The sequence below is a fragment of the Toxorhynchites rutilus genome, chromosome 2, assembly GCF_029784135.1.
Source record: "Toxorhynchites rutilus septentrionalis strain SRP chromosome 2, ASM2978413v1, whole genome shotgun sequence".
In the NCBI taxonomy this organism is placed as follows: domain Eukaryota; kingdom Metazoa; phylum Arthropoda; class Insecta; order Diptera; family Culicidae; genus Toxorhynchites; species Toxorhynchites rutilus.
Window position 1 is genome coordinate 65,804,198 of NC_073745.1, and position 25,006 is coordinate 65,829,203.

Consider the following 25,006-nt stretch of genomic DNA (forward strand, 5'->3'; position numbering starts at 1 on the left):
GGAAGGAAGTCCTAATCCGAATTTCTTGCCCTCTTCATTCTAGCGTTTTAGCATCGTTTTGTGTTTTCACTGCTTCAAAAATGAAAAAAATAGATTTTTGACCTGTACGGAAAAAGAGATTGAACTTCTTTTAGACGAAATTACAAAACTAGGCAATTTTGCTTACACTCTTACACTCTGCTCATCTAAACAAGTTACATAGATTGGATTTAACTATAGACTCTAGTAAACGGTACGCTGTTATTTGAAATAAATCGTGGTAGTTCTGAACCGATCATCGGTTTTTGCTTCGTAGCTATTTAACTCTTTGTGGTCGTTGGTCTGCTCTCGGCCACCACAGCAAGAAACCATGCTAATCCGATATTTTACTCAACCAAGTATCAGTTTATGCTTTTCCTAAACAAAGCTTGATGTCTAGTGAACCTGTTCACGAATCAATACAGTGCTCCAATGAGTAATAGATAACGGTACTCAGTATAAAACAAAATAGTCACCCACACAAGACAACGCACAGTGCGTTGAATGCATAGAAATGTGAGACAAAATTCATAACAGTAGAATTTAGCCATTGTAACACTTTGGTGTGATGGAAAAGATTGTTCATAAGTATCAGAACTACTGTTTTCATGAATGTCTCATGTTATTTGTATAATCGCATAAGTGTCTCAAGCGACATAATCTATGTTCATCTAATGTGAAAAGTTCTGATCATTTCGGATACGCAGAAGTCATTATTTGAGTAACTTCTGGTTTAAAATATATTGAAGTAGTTGTTTTTAAAGAGCAGAATAATTGTTTGCATAAGTGTCTTATGTCATCTGAATAATCTCATTTAAAAAAATCTTTGTTAAAAGTCAAAAGTGCTGATCTTTTCGGATACACATTGCTGGCATTGATTACACATTTATTGTATCAATGGTAAAAGTTTCTCATATTCAACGGAAAATAAAAATAAAATTATGTATTGATTATCCTTATATGATTTACTCTTGGAGACTGTTTCGAAAGATTTGACTCGAAGACGAATTTTAAGATATAATTTTTATATAAAAACATCACATTAAAATACATTGTTAAGTTAGTACATATATATACACTCGACAAAAAAATGAGAGGAACAGAATGCGAAGTCACAAATTTCAAGTGATTTTTGGCATGCTGTAACTTCGTGAAAAATGGACGTATATCGATGGGATGCACATCATTTTGAAGCTACAGTTTCAGGTATTAAAATATTTACTTACATATTTTTATCTTGGGATGTGTAGGTGTAGTGGGCAGCAATATCGGGAAGAAATGAAAAATCAGTTTTTCTTTGTTTTTTTTTTCAAGAATATTCTGGACTAACACAATTTTTTGCCAACCAACTCAACAGCAAATCCATATAATCTAATCAATCAGTTTTTTTTTGGCCAAGAACGATCCTGTAGGACCTTCTCTCACAAAATTACCGCTTTGTCTTTGATGATGAATAATTCAATAAACAACCATCGCACCGCAAATCGTTTTGAAAACTCCAATAAATTCTGCACAAGGATATCTTGTTACTTTGACGAAAAAATTTTTAAAAAAATTTTTTGCATTGATTTAAAAAAAGGGTCAAAAACATGATTTTCATAGTGATTTACAAAATCGACTGTAGTTCTGCAAATATGGCAGTAAGTTCTAATCTTTCCATGAAAATTATTAGCCTAATGTATTCGCTAAACATCTGTGAACGTTTGATATTGATACGTTCAGCCGTTTTTTCTAGCCGATTTTTCAAAGTTTGGAATAAATTAGAGGAGCATTTATTTAATCACAAATCGTACCAGAAGTATAAAATCAATACGCGATAAAAAAAAATACGTTGGTGAAGAGTGCGTGCATGTGTGAAAATGCGTATGAATATGTGTGAGTATCATCACTCCTTACAATATTTGTTCCTACAAACTCATGAAAACGAATGTTACAAGTCGTTTGTTCTGAGAGTCGCGCAGGATTTTGTACTTCTGATACGATTGCGATTAAATGCTCCTCTAATTTACTCCAAACTTTGAAAAATCGGCTAGAAAAAAACGGCTGAACGTATCAATATGAAACATTCACAGATGTTTAGGGAATACACTAGGCTAAAAATTTGCCTGGAAACATATGAACCAATATCAGTAGCGACAGCAAGCAGGGCTCTAAGGGGGAGCTGCCATACAAATGAAACACAAATTTCTGTTTAGCGTGAGAACTAATCAAGCAAAAGGAGCCAAAGGGCCTGGCCGGATTAGGGAGTAAACAGTGCCCCCAAACCAAATCACCAGCTGCATGTCAAATATTGATATTAAATAAGAAATTTTGGCAGTTTTATTGAACCCCTATGTGGTTTAACATAGGATCTATAGTGAAAAACGTACTTTTTCGTTTATTTCACGCCATCCTCAAAAGCTACGAGATAAAAATTTGAAAAAAAAATCTGAATGTGCATCTCACTACGGTGTATCAGAAAAAAATTAATCAAAAATTTAAGTATCAAAAAATATTGAAATTTAAAAAAAAATTTTGATTTAGAGACTCAGTACTACTCCAATTCATATTTAAATGTGTTCCTACGCCATTCCTAGATGTGTGTTTTTTTTCAAATTTTTTTTAGTGTTGCGTGGTACAAAATTTTTTTTTTATATTTCCAAAGGGTCTGGCCGGGAAAGGAGTAAAAAGTCCCCCCAAACCAAATCACCTGTATGGAAATAAAACATTTTGGCAGTAGTACCATATATTTGAGTCCTTATATGGTACACCATAGGCTCTATGGTGTAAAATGCACCTTTTCATTTTTTCACGCCATTCTCAAGAGCTTTGAGACAAAAATAAGAAAATACTAGAAGTACATCTTACTAAGGTGTATCGATAAATATCTTCAAACAATTTTTTCATCAAAAAATCTAATAATAATAAAAAAGTTAAATACGCGGTTATCTGTCATTTCGAAATTTTGAAAAAAAATATAACTTTGAGACTCTTCTGCTTCTACTTTTACTCTAATTTTTATTTAAATGCGTTCGTATGTGTCTTTTTTTATACATGTGGAGTATTTTTTTCAATTGTAAGATTAAAATAAAAAAATAATAATAATTTGGATTTTTTTAAGTGTTCTTCTCATTAATCCGAATGATCTTTCCACAAGGTCTTTATTTTTTTCACAGAGCTCTTTCGTACTGCTGACTCCTGAAAATTTGGTAAACCAGCTAAATCAAATGTAAAGATAATCTCGTATATTTTAAGATACAAGAAAAAAATCTTTGTGCAGCGAAATGCTCTAAATATACCGACAAAATTTAGACATATGAAAAACAAAATTTGAATAAATATTAAAGCAGTACTGGGTCTTTAAATTCAAAATAAATAAAAAAATGCCCAAAGTCCAAAAAAAAATTTTTTTTTTCACTCATTTCACTACATGTAGAAAAAACAACACGTACGAACGCATTTAAATAAAAACTAGAACTAAAGTGGGTCTCAAAGTATTTTTTTTTTTCAAAATTTCGGAATGCCTGAAAATATACATATTTTTTGTACCGCGAAAAACACTCTAAAAACTCTGAAAAAAAATCACATATAAAGAAAAATTAAAATAAAAATTAATTTCAATTTTTTTTAGTATTTGACTTTTTTGATGAAAATATTGTTTGAAAATATTGACGATACACCTTAGTAAGATGTACTTTCAGTATTTTTTTCATATTTTTGTCTCAAAGCTATTGAGAATGGCGTGAAAAAAACGAAAAGGTGCATTTTACACCATAGATTCTATGGTGAAATCTAGTCTAGAAATTTGAAAAAAAATCAAATTTTCTTTCTCTCATATTTATGTAGTTTAGGTATTCAAGAATATGCCCTAGAAAGAACATATCGGAAATCCTATTATTTACCGAGTTAGAGTTATTTTAGTGATGCGGTATCTAACCTGCAATGAAATTCGAACGCGTTTTTCTCGAAACTAGTTTTTTCAAACTGGCGTACACGAACACGTACAAGTTCTACTGAACCGATTCGGGTCGCATTTGTATGGATACAATTTGCAGGCATCTCTCTATGGCATGAACCTCTAAAAAGTGATATTTTTTAAATTTTACTATTTTTAAAAAATCGGGAAACGTAAGAAAAAACGTTTTTAACGGCATCTTGTTTTTCAAACGACCGCCATTTTGTTAAAAAAGATGTTTTTGACTTGTCCGGGGTTCATGCGATAGCGGATTCTTTACTGATTCAGAATCTGTTAGATTTTTTTTGTTTCAGATAACCAGAAAGGCTGGAATCGTGTACGCCATGGCACAACTTTTTTTTGGACCATCTCGCTTCATCAGCTCTTAACTATTCTGGTTATGTATATTTTTTTTCCATTCAATTTTTTTTATTGTTAAAAGATAGATGGATAAATAATGATATAATGGATAGTTGAAATAATATTTGTTTTATTTTTACGAAGCTCGATAAAACGTCCGAAATTCGTGTCTCTACACTAAAATACCCCCATAAACCACATAGGGGTTCAATAAAACCGCCAAAATTTCTTATTTAATATCCTATTTAGTATTTGTCATACACATACATTTTTACTCCCTTATCCGGCCAGGCCCTTTGGCTCCATTTGCTTGATTAGTTCTCAAGTTATTAAAACACATTCCCCTCCCTCCCCTGCTTTAGGGAGGGGGAAACAGTGTCGAACCACCATAGAAACGTTCGTCGATCCCTAAAACCTCGATATGCCAAGTTTGAGATCTATCCGACAATTCATGCACTCCCTCCGTGCATTCCATCAACCTGTTGAGGATGATTCTCTCCACAAGTTATCCAGCAGTGCTCGAGTGTTTTAGTGAGTCTAGTGAGTGAGTAAGTGTTCTACAGGTCCAACTTGAGAGTTTGACCGTTGGGGGGTCTCGTGTCCGTTGCCCACGTCTATCCTGCTTGCGATCCCTGTGTCGAAGCGGTCCAACGTTCCTGCCTCAATGCCATCCGTCATAAAGTTGATCCGCAAAGGCAGAATAGTTGGTTAGGTATTGTTTACTTTAGAGAGGCTTTTGATTTATTTATTTTGGCTTAACGTCTTTACAACATGGCCTGATTCACTGCATGTCACTGTACTCCTCGTCGTCTCGTACCAGCCGGATTCACGATGAACGCCATTTTTGCAGGATACCTGTCTGACATTCTTGCAACATGTCCTGCCCAACGTATCCTTCCAGCTTTGATTACTTTCTGGATACTGGGTTCGCCGGTGAGTTTCGTGAGCTCGTGGTTCATTCTTCGCCTCGATACGCAGTCCTCCTGCACACTGCTGAAGATGGTTCAGTCCTCCTGCACACTGCTGAAGACACACGTCGTTCAAAGACTTCGAATGCTTGCAAGTCCTCTTTGAGTATTGTCCACGTTTCGAACCCATAGAGGACAACCGGTCTCAATGCTAAGTCTGTTTGACCTCAAGTGTTTGTGGAGACCATAGTAGATAAGACTCCCATTGATAATGCGTCTTCGAACCTTGCAGCCGGTATCATTGTCAGATGTTACCATTGATCCAAGGCAGACAAATTGGTACACTACCTCGAACTCATCGCCGTCGATCACTACACCCAATACCCAATCGGGTCCTGCCGTGTTCGGATCCGGAGGCCAGCATGTATTTGGTTGTAGACGCATTGATTTTCAGTTCGACTCTGCTTCGTGCTTAAGTCTGATGTTATGTTCAGCTACCGTCTCAAATGTTTTGCCGACAATGTCTACGTCGTCAGCAGATGCGCTTCGTCTTAAAACACCCTCTAGCAGGCATTAGAGACCATCAACTTTGCGAAGCTCCTTGCCGGAGTCGAATAAATCAGATAATCCACCCGATATTCGCACTCAGCACTGTATTCTGTCCGTCGTATCCTTAATCAGTCTTGTCAGCTTCCCGGGAAAGCCGTTGAGGTTTATTTGACGGTGAACAATGAAATGAACAAGGACGAAGTGAGAGCAGATAGCAACGAAAGCGCCCGAATCATTATTTATTCATGTTGACAGAGAAATTGGAACCCTGGCATAAAGCCCATAAACTCTATTCACATTTACAGCTCCCCGAACTGTGTTGTCAGCTTGATCACAGTTAAACTATAAACTCTTGCGAAACAAGGCAAACAAGAACCGGCTTCTGCGATAATTTCGGGTTCTAATATCCGTGGGTTGAAGAACGCACTTCTCAGGAATTTTGACATCTCTCGCTTGCTGGGTCATTCTAAATTCAGTTACAATGTGACAACTTATTTAAAAGTTGATTAAACTTGTGTTACCCAACATTAACTTTGTTGGTGTCCATCTTCGACGAGCAGTTTTTTTTCGGGGAAGTCTTCAAGTTGATAACACCCTTGCTCCAGAAATCATGTAAGTACTTTTTGGTGTTTTATATTATCCCCAAGTGCAACAAAGGTAGAAACTGATGCCTATCAACGAAGGTTTGTAACGGTAAACGGTACCAGCGTTTTTGAACACACTCTACAATTACATTTCATATACGCACGTAAGGTTGCAGAAGATTGGCGAACAAACCATACGCCGCAAAGTCACCATCTCTCTGCATTTCTTGCTTATCTCTTATATTTTTTTTTATATTCATACTCGTAGCAACCTCCATTAGATCACTTGTTCGTATTTGTAGTGTCGCTTCGATAGGATAGTAATGTGTTCATACAGTTATGGTCATGTTGAAATAAATGTACACACATTTATCCCCCTTTCCGTTCATCACCATCACACCAGGTCGTCGTCAATGCATTGGTACAAGCTATACCGTCCATCTTCAACGTGCTCTTGGTTTGCTTGATCTTTTGGTTGATTTTCGCCATTATGGGTGTGCAGCTGTTCGCCGGCAAGTACTTCAAGGTAAGCTCGTTCGCTCTGGCACTCTGAACTCTCTGAACCAAATTGATTAACGATTTACGACGGTTCTTTCCAGTGTGTCGACCAAAACAAGACGACACTGTCGCACGAGATCATCCCGGACGTGAACGCGTGCAAGGCGGAGAACTACACGTGGGAGAATTCACCGATGAACTTCGACCACGTGGGGAAAGCGTACCTCTGTCTGTTCCAGGTTGCCACGTTCAAGGGCTGGATCCAGATCATGAACGATGCGATCGACTCGCGAGACGTGAGTAGATGCCAAGTCGCGGTTCGATCGGGGATCCTTGTGAAAAAAATGTTGTTTGTTTTTTTCAGGTCGGTAAGCAGCCGATCCGCGAGACCAACATCTACATGTACCTTTACTTCGTGTTCTTCATCATCTTTGGATCGTTTTTCACCCTCAACCTGTTCATCGGTGTCATCATCGACAACTTCAACGAGCAGAAGAAGAAGGCCGGCGGTTCGCTGGAGATGTTCATGACGGAGGATCAGAAGAAGTACTACAACGCCATGAAGAAGATGGGCTCGAAGAAGCCACTGAAGGCCATTCCTCGGCCTAGGGTAGGCACATGATATCCTTGGTTGCGTTGTCACATGTTTCAATCTTTTTCTTTGTTTTTCAGTGGAGACCACAAGCAATAGTATTCGAAATAGTTACCAATAAGAAGTTCGACATGATCATCATGTTGTTCATCGGCTTCAACATGTTGACGATGACGCTCGATCACTACAAGCAGACGGACACGTTCAGCGCGGTGCTGGACTACCTCAACATGATCTTCATCTGCATCTTCAGTAGCGAGTGTCTGATGAAGATATTCGCCCTGCGGTACCACTACTTTATCGAGCCGTGGAACCTGTTCGATTTCGTCGTCGTCATTCTGTCCATCTTAGGTGGGTTTGTGGGGCTGAACATAAGGTATCTGTGATGTTGCTAATCTTTACTGCGTTCCCAGGTCTCGTACTGAGCGATCTCATCGAGAAGTACTTCGTGTCCCCCACGTTGCTTCGAGTCGTGCGAGTGGCAAAGGTCGGTCGTGTACTGCGTCTGGTGAAGGGTGCCAAGGGTATCCGAACACTGCTGTTTGCGCTGGCCATGTCCCTGCCGGCACTGTTCAACATCTGTCTGCTGCTGTTTCTGGTGATGTTCATCTTCGCCATCTTCGGCATGTCGTTCTTCATGCACGTGAAGGACAAGAGCGGCCTGGACGATGTGTACAACTTCAAGACCTTCGGCCAGAGTATGATACTGCTGTTTCAGGTTGGTGTTCATGGTGGCGGGTTTGGGTTCTGCATGATCTGACTTTTTGTTTTCACAGATGTCCACGTCGGCCGGTTGGGACGGTGTGCTGGATGGTATCATCAACGAGGAAGAATGCCTCCCACCGAATAACGACGCGGGCTACCCGGGCAACTGCGGGTCGGCGACGATCGGCATCACGTACTTACTGGCGTATCTTGTTATTAGTTTTTTGATCGTTATCAACATGTACATCGCTGTCATTCTCGAGAATTACTCGCAGGCCACGGAGGACGTGCAGGAGGGTCTAACGGATGATGACTACGATATGTACTACGAAATCTGGCAGCAGTTCGATCCGGACGGCACGCAGTACATCCGGCACGATCAGTTGTCGGACTTTTTGGATGTGCTCGAGCCCCCGTTACAGATCCACAAACCGAACAAGTACAAGATCATCTCGATGGACATTCCAATCTGTCGAGGAGATATGATGTTCTGCGTGGATATTTTGGACGCACTCACGAAGGATTTCTTCGCGCGCAAGGGTAATCCAATTGAGGAGTCCGCCGAGCTGGGTGAAGTTCAGCAACGGCCGGACGAGGTGGGCTACGAGCCAGTGTCTTCGACGCTGTGGCGCCAGCGGGAAGAGTATTGTGCCAGGCTGATACAGCACGCCTGGCGGAAGCACAAAGAGCGCCAAGGAGGCGGCGGTGGTGGTGACGGCACCGGAGATGACACCGACGCCAATGCCTGTGATAATGACGAGGAAGAGGATGGCGGCGGTGGTATTGGTGGTGTCGGTGGTAATAGTGGATTAGTTGGTAGTGGTAGTATCGGTGGCGGTGGCGGAGGAACAACGCCCGGTTCCGGCGGTGGAGGCGGTAGCGGTTCTCAGACTAATCTAGGAATAGTGGAACACAATCAATCACCAAAGGAATCGCCCGATGGCAGCAATGATACTCAAGGCCGTCAAACGGCCGTCCTAGTAGAAAGTGATGGATTTGTAACTAAAAACGGCCACCGTGTCGTGATACACTCACGATCGCCAAGTATAACATCACGATCGGCGGATGTCTGAGCCAGGCCTCGCCCCCCTCTCTCTGATTCAGATTCAGAAGCACGACAGAAATAATATTTAAGGAAATCAGAATACTAAAATACCAAAAACAAAACAAAAAAAACAGAAAATATTTATTCCATAATGAAAGGGAAAAGCCGACTGCCATATAATAAATTTAATTATTTAAAGAAAAAACTTTAATCGCATAGGGGATAAATCCAGTGGACATGAACATCACACGTGTGAGAAAAACGAACGAAGCGGAGTTAGATCCTGCAGACAAACCAAAAAACTCGAAATCTCATGAACAGCTCGAACAACGCCGCAAGGGAAGCGCCCACAAAACAGCAATAAAGAGGATCTCTGAAGGACACTTAAAAAACCACCTCAGTTGCCGGGACTGTTTACCTTTCAGTTATCCAAAATGTTTCGTCCAGTATGACATTTCTATGTTCTGTACAAGTTTTGCAACAACAACACGAAAATCGAATGGTGCTGGGACCTTACCGATATCGAACACAAAGAACACATAGTGAAGAGGAACAATACGAAGAATAAAAAATCCATTTACAAGTGGTAGTTGAAAACAAGAACAATAAACATACGACAACAACAAACAGAAGAAGAAAAAAACTGAACCAAACACAGAGTGAAAAATAGTGAGAAGCAAAACAGAAATAATTGAAGTGAAAATAATGAAAAACTGTACAAAACAAAATGAACAAACAAACAGAAAAAATATCAAAGTGTGATATGTAAATAGCGAATCTCAACAGAAAACAAGCCAATATCAGTACAGTTTTCTACGGGAGCAGAAGAAGAAAATCTGCAGCGAAGACGGAACATTAAAGTTAGTGTGTGAAAACAGCAAAACAGTGTGATTGAAGCGACTATATCAGGCACACTGCAACATTCGAGGAATCAACTATTTAACAATGGAATACTTCAGTTATGGAACCTGTTTTGATTAGCGTTCGAAAGGATTTTGGTTTCCGTTTTTTTTTGTAGTTTTAAGTTCGATCCACAACAATGGATGATAACACACGATGGCTAACTGGAGGGAAATTGTGAGCTGAGTGAGAAAAAAGAGACGAAAACTCATTTCCAGTGAAGGAAAGTGAAATAATACACATAGCTGACGCAAAAGAAAACTAAACAAACGGTTGAGTTGATGAGAAACAATCTTAAGAAAGCGCGCATTTAGCTGGACAGAAACAAAAACAGAGAGAGAAAGAAATAACAACAGCAAAACCCAACAGCTGCGATACAAGCACACAGACACACACACACACACAAATGTGAATAAAGTGAGATTAATAAAAAAATAAATATATTATATTGGCTAAAGCAAGAACATTCAAGTCATCATGTGCATTTTTATTTTTTATTTTTCTACAAAGCAAGTAAAAGATGAAAATAACAAAAAAAATCAAACCTTCAAAAGACAACGGCATTGCTGCGATAATATTAAGGCTTTTTATATTATTGATAAGAGAATAAAAATGAAAATCGCACAGGTTTTGTTGTTGAATTGCAAATAGAACAGCAAAACCAACACAACAAAGGAGGATTTATAAACAGACAACAACAAAAAACACAAGCGACAAGAACAACAAAACAGCTGAAAAAATCATTATCAATATGTTTCTGCGTGCAATAAATGAAAGTACTGTAATTATTATATAATACATACTAATTTGTAAATCAAACGCGAGGGGTTGGGGCGAGCCTTTAATTAATACTAAGAAACAACACTAGTCAAGCTTTTCAAATATTGTCATTAATAAATAACATAATTAATTAAATTTAACAGAAAAAAATAAAAAGCTAATTGTAAGTAAGCTAAGTAACAATTTTTTCGAACATTGTGTCACAAAGTAATGTTCGGCAAATCAAAAGAGGAAAAAAAAACAAAACACAAAAAAAGCAAACCAGCGCGATCTATTTTTTATCAAATTCCCTCACACCTTCTCATATGCATATATATACAAGGCATAGACAAACACACTCACACTATCACACACACATTGACACATTTGAGACGAACAAACAAACAGTTTCCTTTAACAAACCGCTATGTGCATGTTTTTCGAATTAACAGAAACGATTTACGATTTGAAATACGGTGTTTTTTTTCGTGGAGAGCCGCACACAATCCCGCCAATGAGTGCGAACGAAAGTACGAGAAGCGCCGAAGAGCGCGCATGAGAACGCGTTTTCCTCTCATTCTCGTATGCCCTCCCTCTCACAACACCCGCGAACACACATACCAGCAGCTACATTTGACACATAGCTGCAGCTTTTTGTTGAGGGTAGCGCGAAGGGAAAGGAACCAAACACTCACACACACAGTTTTACATTTTTAGCTATACACACAATCTCTCTCACACACACACGCGCGCATAAAATGTAAAATATAACAAACGATGGAAAAATTAACAATAATTCGAATTCAAACAAGGTAAATGTTTGAAGAAATAAGAAAAAACGCACGCTATCACACACACACTCACACACACACACACACACACACGATTAGCGAAAGAGGAGAGCAAAAAAAGAAATATCGCCGAGCAAATGATATGATAATATTTTTTACGAAAGAAAAAGTTTATCTATGATGCCGAATAGGGTATGGAAGGTGGAATATAGCGAAACAAAACAAAAAAGGAACTATTTTTAATTGGTATATTTTTTAAAACACATTATTCAGTAGTCATATTTAGTGCAGAGACGCGATGCTGAAAGCATCTCCGGATGTGTAGCCATTTTTCACTGTTCAGTTACTCAAAGGACATATTAACTGAAGCAAACAAAAAAAACTGAACGAACAAGATAGACATTTGAAGAAGCAACAAAAAAAGCGCGCGAACGAGAGAAGAAAATTAGAATAGCTCAGATATCTCATTTTAGGTTATTATTTGTCATCCAGATTAGTGTGTAGGCCAGAGCGGGTTTTTTTGGCGCGTAATGCTTCATGAAAGCAACAGCAGCAGCAACGGAAAAAGAGGGAGACACGAGACCCGAGAAAGATGAAAGAGAACAGAAACAAAACCATACCAAAGATTAACCTATAAAGAGCGACTAGTTAGATAACTAACCGAAGAAAAACATTTAAAAAAACAAAAACGTTGAAAAATGGGGAATGCGCGGAAAGGAAGAGCCATATTTTTTCATGCTTCGTCGATATGAAATTGTTTCTTGCCATGCAACACGTTGAACACGGACCCGGAAGAGCAGCGATACGAATTCTAGGAAACCAAACAAAGAAATAAAGAACCTCGCTTGAAGTCACGCGCAATCACGCAATCCTCACAATCTTCTCATCGCCACGCCATTACGTCTTTAAGCAACAAAACAAAACAAAAAAAAACCGCCGCGCAACAGACGCCATTCATTCGTCCGACTTTTTTGCACGTACACACACACATTAACACAAAACGCGCTAGTACTCATACACGCATGCTTATTGAGAAACGATGATATTAAAGTTTAATCATACACACACACGCATACCAGAGAATTAAGGTATAAAAAATATACATTTGTACTAAACAATTTAAAACTATTAAAGGTAATGACACAAGAAACAAAAAACATGCTTATAAAGTAAAAACAAAAAAAAAGTATTAATGTAAAATCGATGGGAGCGCCGATCCCCTTTGTCCACAAAGAAACAACAATTTCAGTGCCTTTTTTCAAGAGTGTATGATGAAAAAAAAAACAACCAGTTTAAAGAAAATTTATGCGCAAACATACATAGAATGCAGTAAATTTGATTTGCGAGTGTATATCTTAAAAAAAACTAAAAGCAAACCAAAACATATATATAACAAACAAAGCATACTTCGGATAAAGAGAAGCTTAACCCATGAGTGTGCGTGCATTTGCGCGCATTCGATTTAAACACTAGAAGATAATCCGAGTTCTGCTTTCTCCCCGTCGTGACGGATAGCGGGAACTCATGCCAAACTCCAAACTCACTTTCCAAAGCCCGAGCTCGAGCAAAATGACAGAGAGAGAAAGCGAGGAAGAGAGAGAACGGAGTATGGTAACAAAAAAAAAAGAAATCTAAAAATTGGTAATATATTTCTCTTGATTTTAGCTTAGCTTGGTAGGAACCAAACCAAATCAAATAATCACTAGATGTTTTTTTCTCTCAAATCCGCCAATGTATGCTTCACGCTAAATTAAAACATAACAATAAGAAGTAGAAGAAGATGAGACAAGCAACAAACAAACATACAAACAAAAAAAGCAAATATACGAGAGTAGCAGATAAAACGCAAACAAAAAATATGATCGATCCGAGAAATGGATGCGCTCAAAATCAATCAGGCGATCGCAACAAAACAATAAACTGTCCAAGAAAGCTTCAAGCGAGGTTCTTGGGTTCATCATTGAGGAAAGAGTGAGTGGAGACCTATGTCGGTGCAAATAGGTGCTAATTTAAATACAATACAAACCCAGACGTGTCAACGGGGTGTCGCGGTTGAAAACAGTGAGTGTTTCGTCGGAACAGGGGTGCCAGGTAATTTTTGCAAATGTTTGTTGGCATGAGCATCACATGTCTTGAACATGATTAGAACATTTTTGCGCAGCAAACTAAAACAAAATACTACGTTTTCGATCAGAAACAATGATGTTCATATTCATTTTTCCACAAAAAATGTATTTTTAAATGTATTTACAAAATCGGGCATCTTCACAGTAAATCCAATGACTTCAAAATGAAGACATGTTCCAACATCTGTCATCTGTCATCTCAGCATGGTATCTGATATGATAGATGTTTTATGAACGTCTATTCCTTTATAGAGATACCACCGTTGTAGTGGCAACTCGCCAAATTCGACCAAAAATTGACGGAACATAATGAATGGCAATACACGCAATATCAGCATACCGGCAAACTTGTCCACCAAAATAAATTTATATCCCTTGGGGACATCTTCGCAAACCCTGGCTACATAGAGCTTCTGTTCCGGAAGCTATTTGAAGTTCAAATTAACATATCGTCCATAAGAATTCATCAATTGAATTTGGTAAGTCTGTGGTCTTTTTTTATTTCCTTCGTCTCGATTCACTTTTAGTGCTTGACCTGTTTTCTAATTTGGCACCCTTAAAGAAAGACGTAGTCCTACGTCAAAAAAGACGTCACTCGCTTCTCATTTTTCAACCAACGTACTTAAAAAGTGACTAGGTATGCTATAACGGTCCTCGCGTTAGTGTTAGTAAATAGCGTGCCAAATTGCATGAATTTGCATGGATTTTTTTTGCAAATTAATGAGAAATGAATATATATATATATATATATATATATATATATATATATATATATATATATATCCCTTCCTAAAAAGCCTAAGCCTCATATTCGATGTAGAACTATGTGTATTAAACGAGTTCCTATATTTTTTCTATATATTCACAATTTGAAAATATGACTTACCAACGTTTCTCTACTGCGGTCTGATACACTGATTTAAAACTCATGGCTTGTTGACAGCGTCCATAAGCAATAGTTCCGTCATTGAAATAGTGATGGATACATGACACCATTGCTTCCAATCTCCAAAAAGGTCCCGAGGTATCCTGAAAAACCAAAAAAGGATAAACATTCTTTAAAGAACAACATAGACAAATCTTGACGAAAAGAATAAATTGCTCGAACGTTACCATGAGGACATATGCATCCGATCATATTTGTACGGTTAACAACTTAGTGTCTCAATTTACTCTCTTTTCGACACCTAACAGCATGCCACCCGATATGTTTTTGTCCTAAATTGAGAAAAACTTTTCGCAAGTTTTGTCAATAAAATATGGTTGTTGCGTACATAGTCTTCTATATCCTATTTCAGGATAGCAAGCACAAACAGTTGCGGCTGTTGAATTGATTGCGAAAATGGAAAAGACCGTGTTCGGTGTTATTCTGGGAAGTGTTGAGGACCCCTGTTTGATGAAAGGGTCACATGTTGCATTTGTTCATTTTTTTCCCTTGTTGGGTGTGAACCACTGCGTCCATTATTTTGAACTATTGTGGTATGCCCCATTTTCTATACTACGCTTCAAGCTTATCTACTGCTTATTGATGAAGAAGCAGACTGAAAGCTATAGCGAGATAGGTGCCAATCAGGAATAATCTGTTTGATAAAATTTATAGTCCTGATCGACGACACAGACCAAACTTCCTTGGGCTCCAGAATAGCCTTATCAAGGTGTAGAAGTCTGCGTCTTGTTAGTACTACGCATTTGCAGAGCAAATGTTCCGAGGTTTCGCATTCGGCGTTAAAAAAGCGACAAAAATCATCTTGCACTAATCCTATGTTTTTGAGATGGTATTTACTCGGACAGTGTCCTGTTATAAGACCAGACCAGTGTGCTGAAGTCTTTCTTATTAAGACTCAGCAATTGTTGAGTAATTTTAATACTGGGCGTGATAAATTTTTTTGACTGGTTAAGTTGTACAGCTATCCAGTTGGCCGTTACTTCCCGGTCTTCTCATTTCTTCAGCTCACTCTTCAACACACATTCTGAAATTCCATAGAATGGTTCTGGACCAGTGAAGGATGAGCTTGAGTCGCGTCTTGCGAGTTCATCTGCTTGTTCATTTCCCTCTATACCGCAATGTTCAGGAATTCAATTCATTACCCGGGGTACAAAAAACTAAACAGGTAAACGTCTCCAGAAACTAGGTTCGGAATTGCGGAAACCTCAAAAGTCACGCGGAAAGAGTTTGTCCGATTGAAATCACTTTTATTATTTTAACTGAGGAGTTTTTGAAGCGACCGACACCGTCATCGAGTATCTTTTTTTGGGTCAAACTTTTTTCAGTGATTACATCGACGCTTTCGACGTTGCAACAATAATGTATACGCGATACTAAATCGTGAAGAGGTCGCAGTGCGTTATTATATTTGCTGAACACGACAACTCATCATTTGTTTGACCCCACCCGAGTAATCTCGGTAACAACTGAATCGCCGTTAGTTCTTTCCAGTTGTCAATCATTTTAAGAGGTTTGGATTTTCGTCCACATTGCATTATACAATGAATGGGCTTTTGGAGCCCTCAGGGTATTCTTTTGGACGAAAATCCGGTTTACGGGTTCCGGGTTCGTGTTTCGGCTGTTTTGTTTTATTTGTCATAGCGATTTGAAGTTCCTAAAAGTCTACAGTGCGGCTCGATGAACGGTTGTAGACGACACGTCTTGCCTTGACATCTCGGATGCAGAGATTGGAATTCCGCTTGAAAGCATTGGCTTTTTCCCTCCACTGTGGGTTCCGGCTTTCGATTTCCACCCGATTCAGGCTTCCTGGCTTTAACAACAAACGAGTTTTAACAAGTAGCACGGACTTTTGCGATGTACGAGTAAAACTTTGATGCGTTGCTCCAAGCTATTTGTATTAACATTTTGATAACTGAACAGCAAATGTCAAAATCGAAATAAAGACATAATTCTGCGCACACACACAGCTACTAAACGAGACATGTTCAGGTTTGTCAGAAACCCGATGGAAAAATTAAATCAAGTTTGCATTGTTCAAGTTGAACTGGGAAACGAGCCGAATCGTTCGAACCTACAATTGTATCACCACGATGTCTATATTGATGAATTCTGCAGTGGGTTCAAACTCCAGTGTTAGAAATCGTTGCTTTTGATGCAGTCTGCTAGCCTTTCTAACGAAAGCTTAAATTTCTGTGTAGGAATTCCTGGGAATCTCTTGTTTTGGAACAACGGTTCACAAATGAGAGCCACATTCATATTTTTGGGATGAATCTTCTGTGTAGCACACTGCTTGCTCCCTTGACGTGGTGAAGATTCACTTCAATGAATTTTATTGCACTCTGCATTTTGTTGGCATCCATCCTACAGTGGCATATAATCATTCCTTTCGTTGATTCTTGTCCAGTTCTGGACATTCGTTGTCGTGAGTCGTGACTAGAATGTAGCAGAACGATCAGCAACGTTTCCATAATGCGACTAATGGACTCTGACTCGACTATTGCTGTATGAATGCAATGATTACAGCTCTTCGTACGACTTGCACGCTTGTCGAAAAATAATTCCGATTATATTTCGGTTGTTGAAGAGAGAGATGATATGCAAGCAGTCGCAAGCAGTATTTAATTTAATTCGAAAATAATTATCCATATTTGCGGAAACTGTTCAACGGAACATCCTTTGAAACTCAACCGTGACAACCCCGAATTCACACATATATCCACGCGAACATATATTCTAGCCAAAGAGAAATAACCAAACACCCGACCCGACAACTAGCTTTGTACAAAAAGATAAACTACAAAAACAAGCCACTCAACGCATTAGTTTCTTAGCCGCATTTTAACGATTTCCTACCTACTTCCTGCTAAAACTACTGTGTAAACCAGAAGCAGCAAACCCCGAACGCAGAACCAAAACGTTTAGCAATCTTTAGCATCTGAGTAACAATACTAGAAATGAGTCATTGTGTATAGCTAGCGAAATGAAAAATAAAACTAAAAACGAATTAGGAAGGTAGCAAAAAAATCGATTTGAAAGATATACAATTTCACCCATTCCAAAGTATTAAACTTACACTTCACAACCCGCATTCATATCCACATACATTCACAGAAGACTTAGGAACAATAGTGAAACTATCGCAGTCCATATCTCGAGCGCCCGTAGATTATGTTTCCATCATTATTTTAAAATAATAGAAAAAAAAATAAAAACACACAGGCGATTGAAAAACGCAAACTAACGAAACGACATTCATATATATAGCGACTTCCCCAGCTATATAATGATATCAACTCAAAACAAAGGTTTAGAACTTGTAAAATATTTATAGATTATTTATAATTCGTCAAGATAGCATTAGATTATTCATATACTTGAGTATTAACGGCATTTGTTTCCCCCCATATATGATCGGCGGACGCAAAACACAAAACACACACATACACACACGTTTACTGTCAGACATGCTTCCCAGATCACTCACACACGTACCCACATATGCGCTCATACATTTACAGAGCTAATTCTCTCAGAAACAACAACAAAAAAAAAACCAGGGATGTGTTAGTAAATCCAAACTAAACTAAGGAATGACCGACTATTTGGCAAACGCGCTAGTGATGTTAGGACGCTGAAAAACAAAAAGACAATGAAACAATTTGCCTATCAAAACGTTGCATAAATATCAAACCGTTGTAAAACATTTTCTTGATTGTTCGGATGTTTTGTTAGCATAATTCTCATTTGTTAAGTTTTTCTCTTTGTCATCGTAAGGAATAATGTTTGAAGGAAAAACAAACAACAAAAATAGCACAAGATTCAATAAAAACAAATTAAAAAAAAAAAATAATCTTAAGAAGTTTTCTTTCTCAATTTCTTTCGCTTCTGCCAAAATAAAAAGGAGAAATCGAAATTGCGACTCCATGACACTTTTGACGTGTATTAGAGCAAACAAAAAAAAGACACAAGCAAACGAATAACGCAAAAGTTTAAACAAAACGCGCGCATGTGTATACACAAACGAATCGAAAGAATTGTGTGACAACCCAAACACAATTGCGCGATATTCGATTCACCGCCGCGACCAAAAACACACGATATCAACACTTTAGCAAAAGTGACAATTTATCATGTGTTCACTTCAACACATTCTAGGGCGCAAACGCTAGGAGGCGAACTTCGCACCGAGAAAAGTCTCCCGGGTTCGAATCTTGTCCAGTTTCTTGACCACCAACGATGGGACCGATGGGAGCGAATTTGCCGTACCGTCGTGTGCCCACCACACGTCACTTTGACAGAAATACTTTCTCTTCCCTAACGTGATCGACGAAAAAATACGCTCCCTTCCACCGTTCCACGTTGAACGCATTGGAAGCATTCGTTCGCGCATTGTTCACTCTCCGAACGTAAATACTTTCATACAAGAAAGGCGGGCGAAAATGTTTCTTCCTTGCATACGCAAATTTTGTGCAAATCGACGACGAATCAGCAAATATGCGGTGTGTACTTGTGAATGTGTAGCTAATAGTTCTATTAAAAATATATTGTAAAAAGTAGATATTCAAACTAAAGAAAAAAACACAAGCGCTAGAAATTATCAAAAACGAATAATATTTCGCTTTCGATTGCAATTTGTGATTTTATAAACAAAAATAAAACCAGCCAATCAAGGGAGGCTACCATTCGCACTATTGTTTCGTAAAACAAAAGGTTAACCATCAATTGAAATACACGTATTTTATGAATTCTAACGCTTCGCGAAATGATTATTAAACACTAATGTTAAAACCGTTTTTAATGATACCGAAGCTAAATTTTTAGCTGTTTTTTGGGCATTTTTGTGGATCGGAATCTTTTTCATTAAATCGAAGGCAATAAAATAAACAAAACAAACAAACGAAAAATCGAATAGGTGAGCTGAATAGAAAAGACACACGCAAAATATGGTGACCAACGCGCAGCGATTTAGACCTGGTATTTCACTCTATTTTTACGACGGAAACCTACGAAGAAAACGCCGCCTACTTGCGTGAAGATGCTATTTATGTCGGGGCTGGCAACACTGCTGCTACTAGGACGGGCGGATTCGAACCTGCGGACACTTTTAACGCTGACTCAATCATCCAATCATCGATGGAAGGGTGCATAAAACATGAGCTAGATTTGAGCAACCCAAAACAAGAAACAACAACCAAACTGAACACACAAAAAAACAAAACGGCGCAGCAAAATATCGTGGTAAACTGCGCAAAGCTCGCGCAATTTTCATAAGCCAGCATCAATATTTGTACAGAGGAGACCAGGGGCGTTTAGAGATCCTTCGATCGATTATCAAAAGCATAATGCAAAAAAAAAGTTAAGCGAGAAATTTTATATCAGGTGGTTTGATTTCGAATCCGAAACCGGGACAAACATATTTCTATTCGACGTATATTTTCTCTACCACAGGAAATACAGAAAGAATAAAAAAACACACACACAGCAGCTACACCGTCGAAGCAGCAAACAGATTTTCGGTTTTTAGAGGTGAACACGCAACAGTAGCAAAAGAAAATGAAAAGAAGCAAAACGAAATAGTAATAACAGGAACAAAAAAAATCAACAAAACAAAATAACACACTGACAACATACACATACACACACACTCGACTAAGTATTCATTTGGATATTTACTATTACTTTATTTGAAGAAGAAAAAATGGTGAAGGGAAAAGAAAGAAAACAAAATGATTATAGATTTATTATTAATTATGATTATATAAAAATTGTTGAAGTTTGTACAAATAAAAAATAAATGACAAAAATATAGAACTTGACTGCTTTACAAATAGCGGGTTGTGTTCAGATACTGTCCGCGGTGCACTATCACATCCTGATTCTGATAATTTTGTTGGAATTGATCAACGTTATGCTCACGAAGGGTTTATGAGGACAAAATACCCTCACAAATTTAGCTTTATCTCTTTAACCGTATAACTAAAAAACAAATTTGTTGTATTATAGTGTCTTTCAACATTTTGGATGAGTCGTCACCAGGGCTCTGCATAGTCACAGTCAACTGAGGATAGTCAGCTGACTATCTGACTGACTATATCCATAGTCAGTTGGTAATGACTTTTGGCTTCTTCACGCAGTTTTTCCGCCAAAACGACTAAACAGTCAGTCGGGCGTTTAGTCGCTATCTCCCTCTACCGACTCGACTAAATCATTTCATTCTTCCCAGTCAAATTACCCTCATTGCATTTTGAAGTGACTTCCCCCAAAACGAATTCGTTCCTCTCTTTCTCTCTCCCATGTACAAGTGCATGCATCGATGTTTGAGTTTAGCGTGGTTTGACATACGCTACAGGGGAGCTAGATTCTTTTGTATCGTACACGAAAATTACGTGTGCGCTATTTTGCACGCCTAATACTAAATAATACTAAAGCGAGGACCTTTATAGCATTCTTGATAAATGCCTAAGTTCGTTGGTTTGAGTTCACGATGGGTAGACAATAAACCGTCCATTGATGGGGTAACTTCTCTTTTGCATCAGAAATCATGTTTTCGTTCCTCTTTATAAGGATGTAAAAATAAGATTGCGTACGCGGGTATGAATTAGTGTCAGGGGGAAATGGAGGTGTGGATTGAAGTCAGTTGAATGAAGAGGCAGATTTGTATTCATTAGTCGAATCAGTTAAAATAACCACTGGCTGGACTAGTTCACCAGTCATCCTCGCTAATCAACGCTAGTCAATTCATTTTCTAGTCAAGTCTCTTTTTGTTGGTGGCGACTGCCGAAGCAGTTCTAGTCGAAGCGAAGCTGCTGAGAGTAGAGTCGGTTCTCATATTTCACCTTCGAAGATATCGGGCCCTGGTCGTCACTCGAACCGCCATTTTACTTAAATCCCGAAGAGAAAATAGCCGGGAGTGAGAACTGAACTCGTGACCTTTAGTATAAAAGTACAGATGCTAACCACTTCGCCAGATTGCTTCCAAAATGAGCTTGAGCTTAGGTACACTGTACACTTCGTAGTTGTTCTCCGTGATTGATCTGAACCAGCAAAATTGCAAAAATAACACACTGAATGACGCTTGGGAGTAGCAAATCATTCTCATTGTGCAAGTTTCGGTGATTCGAGTTTTAAATAGTCAATAATGTGGCCGGCAACGCCCTTACTGTCACCAGGATAAGGGAAGGACTGTTAGTATGATATTCGCAACCAGAGGGGTCGCCTCTATAACGTGGTTCTCAGCGATTATCATGGAAGGAAAAATTGTTAGTGAGAATGGATACAATAAATCAGGTACGCCAGATCGCTTCCAAAATGAGTAAAAAAATCTAAAATTGTGGTAAAAACTGATTGAATGTTTATTGTTTTCATCTATCAATTCTCATTGCATTACAGACAGTACTTAAGATGGAAGTACACTATTTGTACACGTTGATAAAATTTCAGTTGTCAAAAAGTGTAAAATATTTAGCTTAGGTTAAACAGAGTACTTTTACTTCGAAAGAGCAAACCCTCCGCGGGAAAATGTTGTGCCCTTTTAATTAAAATCCGAAAAATGGCCTAAAGAGTTTTGGTAAAATTCGAGCGTCAGCCGAACATATCAACACGGGTATCGCTAGAAAATGCAAGGTACCTGTCTAGTTTGTCCGAAAAACTACAAAACGTTCTGAACTATATGTTTACAAAATAGTGAAAGCACCAAAGCGGAATTAGATGCAAAATGCCACTGAAAACCTATACCGACTTCAATTTCCTGAATAGGAATATTACGTCGCCAAGTTCAAATTTGATGTTCTGGAGTATATTCAAAAATAAAATAAGTAAAAAAACTTTTTAAGTTAAACAGTTTAGGACAACGTTGGACATATGATGAAGTCGCTAATTGTGGATAATGGAAAACCAACGGGCCCCACGATTTTATTTTAGTCTTATCAATGCCCTAGACTAATGAAGGAGAGGTGTGATAACTGCTAACTGCTACTTGCCTAATTATTTGGGTGCTATGGGTGGAAACCGTTTAACTTAAAAAGTTTTTTTACTTATTTTATTTTCTAGTTTTTAGTACATTATCTGTTTCATTAGAATATTTCTCTACAATAAAACCATTGTACTGTATTCTATCAGTCAAAAAATTTCATTTGATACCGATATTGAGTGGAATGCAGAAAATACATAGTGTGTTCTCCAAGTCAAGTTCGTTCGTTTGATACACATATCTCAATCAACCATTTTTTTGAGATGATATGGAATCAGCTATTTCGTAGGGCGGCCAAATTAGATTTTCCAAGACAAGCAATTTAAAATGACAGCAGAGATAAAAGTATTTTATAAATTCGGTCAGTTCTTATTGGTCAAAATTCTATTAATGTGGGACAACCCTACAGACATACAAACACACATACGAACAGTTCAAGCTAAATAAAACCGTTTAATAAAGTAATTTGCTATTTTGTGATTGCGGTCATCTTGGATTTGGATTTTTCATGATCTACTGTGATCTACTATTCAAGCTTTCATTTGATATCCATATTAATTGGGTTTTGAGAAAATATGCAGCCCGCCATTTGATAGTGGCAGCCATTATAGATTTGCATTTTTCATAAATATCTGTGTTCATTTAGTCAAGCCCTTTCATTTGATACCTATATTAATGGGGTTTTGACATAATATGTAGTCCGCCATTTGGTAGGATTTTGATGGATTTGCATTTTTCATAAATAACCGTGTTCAAGCCCTTTCGTTTGATACCCATATTAATGAGGTTTTGAGAAAATATGTAGTCCGCCATTTTGTAGCGGCCGTCATCTTGGATTTGCATTTTTCTTAAATAACCGTATTCTACTAGTCAAGCCCTTTCATTTGATACCCATATTGATAGGGTTTTGAAAAACCCATATTGATGAGGTTTTGAGAAAATATGGGATCCGCCATTTTGTAGCGGCCGTCATCTTGGATTTTCAAGATCATGAAATATCCAGTTTTATAATGACTTCAGAGATAAAAGTGTGTTCCAAATTTCAGATCAATCGGTCAACAGTATGGGGGTCTAATTTCGATTAATGTGGGTCAGCGCTACAGACAAACATTTTACAAACATACAAACATACAAATAGATTATAGGGCAAGATAAATAAAACCGTTTAATGAATGCCTTCAGAAGTGTCCCTTGCCATTTCTAAGGAAGTACAAAGCTTCAACCTAGGTTTGGCCTGATCTGGCGTTCTACAACTATACTTGAAACGTGTCGAAATGAAACGACGCAATGAAGATTTTCTGTCAGTAGAGATGAGTCCACTAAGCTTCGGAGCTTCGCCCTATATATAATAAAAAAAACTATGGGTGGATTAACCTAAGATATAACCACATGTTTGATGTAGGACTTTCGCTGGCTTAGTAATCATTTGAGTGTATTGATTAAATTATTGATTAAAGCAGTGATTGAACGATACAATTTCCGGATTCAATTGTGAAATCCCAATTGAGGTCAATTCATGCATTATTACAAATTGCATTCTTCGTTGGAAGTCTGACGTATGATGACTTGTTCATTTAATTCATTTATGGTGAACTTCCAGAATATGTGTACGGAAGAATGGCTAAATGATCAATGTTTTTTCTAATGTCCCTCTGAAGTTATTTCATCTCCCAAGTGTGAGTACTTCTCGAATCGCAAATTTGTTTGATTTGATGAACTTCAGGCACTCAGTTTTGATTTTTAAATGAAAGTTGAACGCATATTGTTCAATCGACGCTATCGACCTTTTCACAGCAGTATTATCAACATTTTGCCAAACGGTATACGTAGAAGTCAGGTGAGGTGAAGACATGAAGAAATATCTTCCAATGCAGTCTTGAATAACCGAGCCAAAGCGTTGTTTTCATACAGCTTTTGAAGTCCACACAAATTCCGGAGTGCAAAAATGCATGCGGGTACAAAAGTACCCGCACCTTGCATGTATTTGCAATACCGATTTCCCCATACTCATTGGTTTTGAAGTCTGTGTTGGGGAAACTCATTCCAATCTGCAGAAAAGTACAAAAGAACTCGCATGCATTTCTTTCGTTTTCGCATCACGACGATTTCTCCAGACTCATTGGTTTTGATATCTGTGTTGGGGAACCACACAGATTCCAGCGATCGTATATCAACCCCTACGTAATAATAACTCAGTGGATTTCCGAACGGCCATTCGATTATATACAGATTTGTGTGATTCCAATAGCCTGTTTTCAAAGCAATTTTAAGCTATTGAAACAAGTTTTCGGGTCAATAATTAACAATTATATACTCTTGGAT

At 38.1% G+C, this 25,006-nt stretch overlaps 1 protein-coding gene across 50 annotated transcripts in view; it reads left to right on the forward strand.

The window, feature by feature from the left end:
• LOC129765188 (sodium channel protein para) overlaps nt 1–14,551 on the forward strand; it is a 338,936-nt gene extending 324,385 nt beyond the window's left edge. For all 50 annotated transcript variants that reach the window (XM_055765192.1, XM_055765154.1, XM_055765144.1 and 47 more), the window contains 6 exons: nt 6,757–6,879; nt 6,953–7,147; nt 7,216–7,461; nt 7,524–7,794; nt 7,857–8,161; nt 8,220–14,551. In XM_055765192.1, the coding sequence (XP_055621167.1) occupies nt 6,757–6,879; nt 6,953–7,147; nt 7,216–7,461; nt 7,524–7,794; nt 7,857–8,161; nt 8,220–9,221 (2,142 nt within the window). In that variant the 3' untranslated portion in view covers nt 9,222–14,551. The remainder of the gene's footprint in view (nt 1–6,756; nt 6,880–6,952; nt 7,148–7,215; nt 7,462–7,523; nt 7,795–7,856; nt 8,162–8,219) is intronic.
• The last annotated feature ends 10,455 nt before the right edge of the window (nt 14,552–25,006 follow it).